Source organism: Primulina eburnea, chromosome 4 (assembly GCF_022965805.1).
Source record: "Primulina eburnea isolate SZY01 chromosome 4, ASM2296580v1, whole genome shotgun sequence".
Lineage (NCBI taxonomy): Eukaryota > Viridiplantae > Streptophyta > Magnoliopsida > Lamiales > Gesneriaceae > Primulina > Primulina eburnea.
Genome location: NC_133104.1, coordinates 5,306,675 through 5,309,119, shown reverse-complemented (window position 1 = coordinate 5,309,119; position 2,445 = coordinate 5,306,675). Strand labels below are relative to the sequence as shown.

General features: G+C 34.1%; 1 protein-coding gene across 1 annotated transcript; it reads right to left on the bottom strand.

Moving 5' to 3' along the window:
* Positions 1-402: 402 nt before the first annotated feature.
* Positions 403-2,144, bottom strand: LOC140830750 (protein LATERAL BRANCHING OXIDOREDUCTASE 1-like). The gene is given in 5 exon segments (XM_073194219.1): positions 403-841; positions 928-1,031; positions 1,034-1,254; positions 1,494-1,741; positions 1,830-2,144. Coding segments are annotated over 5 exon segments (1,080 nt in total). The 5' UTR covers positions 2,091-2,144; the 3' UTR covers positions 403-595.
* Between the last annotated feature and the right edge of the window lie 301 nt (positions 2,145-2,445).

Genomic DNA, 2,445 nt, shown 5'->3' with positions numbered 1-2,445 from the left:
CAAAAAAGATACGATTTGTTAATATCAATACTTTTTATGCATGTTTGGATACTCAAAATCATATATTAGTAATATATCGTCTGAAATATTTTATACTCGAATATCATATATAATATCATATTTTGTATCGATTATCATCTAATAAAATATGTTTCATTAATATCAATACTTGTTATATATGTTCGAATACTCAAAAATCATATATTCGAGTCATATCTATAACATTTTGTACTCCAATATCATATGTTAGTATCAAATTTTCAAATTTTGTATCGAATTTCACCGGAGAAAACAATTAGAGCCCAGTGAGGGCAATGCACAGTTTCAACATGCCATAAGACAAAACAATCATGTAGATCCATCAAACGAATTACATTTGTTATTATTATTATAAATTTGACATCATCAAATATTATTTTATTTTATTAACACACGTGGGCCCAACAACCAAATCTGAAGCAACAACATTAAATCACACAAATAATATTTACAAGTCCTAGGAAAGTCATAATATGACGTGATACATCACCAAACATCTACTTAGGGGTAGAATTAGGCTACAAATAAAGTAATTAGGATGACACTTAGCACGTGCCTAATTAATCTTAGCAAATTCCAATGTTTTTTTGCCTTGAAGCTTGTTGGTGACGTAGTGTTTGCTGTACTCTCCATGGTTGTACCTTCTGTACTTGCAAAGATTGGTGTCATCTATCAGTTCTTGCATCGGCCCAAGTTCTATTTCATAGCTAGGAGCATAGAATGTAACAATTGAGAGTCTGTCATTTTCCCTGTGAGTGATGGCTCGATGTTCCACGCTTTTGTATCTCCCATTCGATAGCACCTGTTTTTCGAATCCGAAATCGAAGATATATAAACTTTGTTTCCGACAATATATGTAATCATGTCAAGAAGTGAGATGCTTGATACCTCAATAGTGTCACCAATATTGATGACCAAAGCATTTGGAACAGGCTGAACTGGGATCCATGTATTGTCTTTCAATATTTGTAGGCCAACCGAGCTGCCTTTCCCTGTTGTAAAACTGTGAGTGCACTTCCATCAGAGTGTGGGCTTAGTCCTAATACAAGATCTGGTCTGGGGCATGCTGGATAGTAATTCATCCTCACTGCTTGCACAGCCACGCCGAACATCTCCTCGAACACGTCTTCGTTGCATTCGAGACTAACGGCTATGTACTTGAGCAAGTTCTTGCAAAGTTTTCTAATTTCTCTCGAGTATACCTCCACAGTTTCACTGTCAAAATCTTGAAGTTTGAGAACGGAGTGTTTCGGTCTATTCATTAATTTAGAGATAAAACGTGCTTGTCGCGTGTTTTCGAAACTACGTCGAATGTGACAGATATGTTTACACGGGTCTTTGATTAATTGAAATCCAAACTAGATGAAAAGTTGGTTTTAACTAAGGTTTCTGTCGAATCATATTGTTTGTGTAATTGTTCAAAATGAATGAACAATTATGTTACTTGTTCATACCTGAAATCAGATGGTTTGGTGGGCCATAATTTTGGGTTTCGTAGGTAGTGAGGTTCCAATCCAAGAGCAAACATATTACACCAGTCTAGTTTCTGGTTTTCTGAGAAAACAAAAGCCTGTCCATATCCTTGAACAGACCCTGGATTCATTGGATACTTCTTCTTCTCTTCCAAAGGCATCATGAAGAATTCCATTGCCACCTTTTCTATTTTTTCCAGCAATTCTAAATCAATTTCATGGTTTATCACCTGCCATAAAACCCAAAAAATGAATTATTTTTCAACATAACATGATTAAAAGTTGCAAAAAAAAATGGACATAACCATTGATCAATACCTGGAAAAAACCCCACTCCTCACAAGAAATCTTGATCTTAAAAATTTCACTGCAGAAGTCATCTTTGTTTCCACTACAAAGCTTTGAGAAATCAATTACAGGAATATTGTTGCACGAAGGAGGACTGGTTTTATCTAGTTTCGGCCTTTCGGTCGAATCCCGGATAAATCTTTCAGGAATATGAGGAGATTTTGCCTTTTTCAACTCTTGAACATCATCAATGTGACCTACTTTGATATCAGAAATTTGCATTGGAGCCATTGATATTGATACAAAGAATTATAAAGATTGAAGATATATTTATTACAGAGATTATTAAACTTCTACTAGTTTGCAGGTTTACTGAACTTGGACAACGTCTATTTATAGATGGAAGTATTAAAGCTGCGAGAATCTATTGATATACAGAATCTAGTTGTGATGGTCATTATGTAAACCACAACCAATATTTTATGACGAAATCAGTGTTAGTTTTTCAAAATAAATTTGTCTTTTTTTGTGATGAAATATGAATTATTCTAACATGTAATCATATATCGACACCTTTTGTCCAAATTGGAGCACTTTAATTATTTTAGTCATGCATGTAATTTGTTGCGAACAATTTAAAACAATA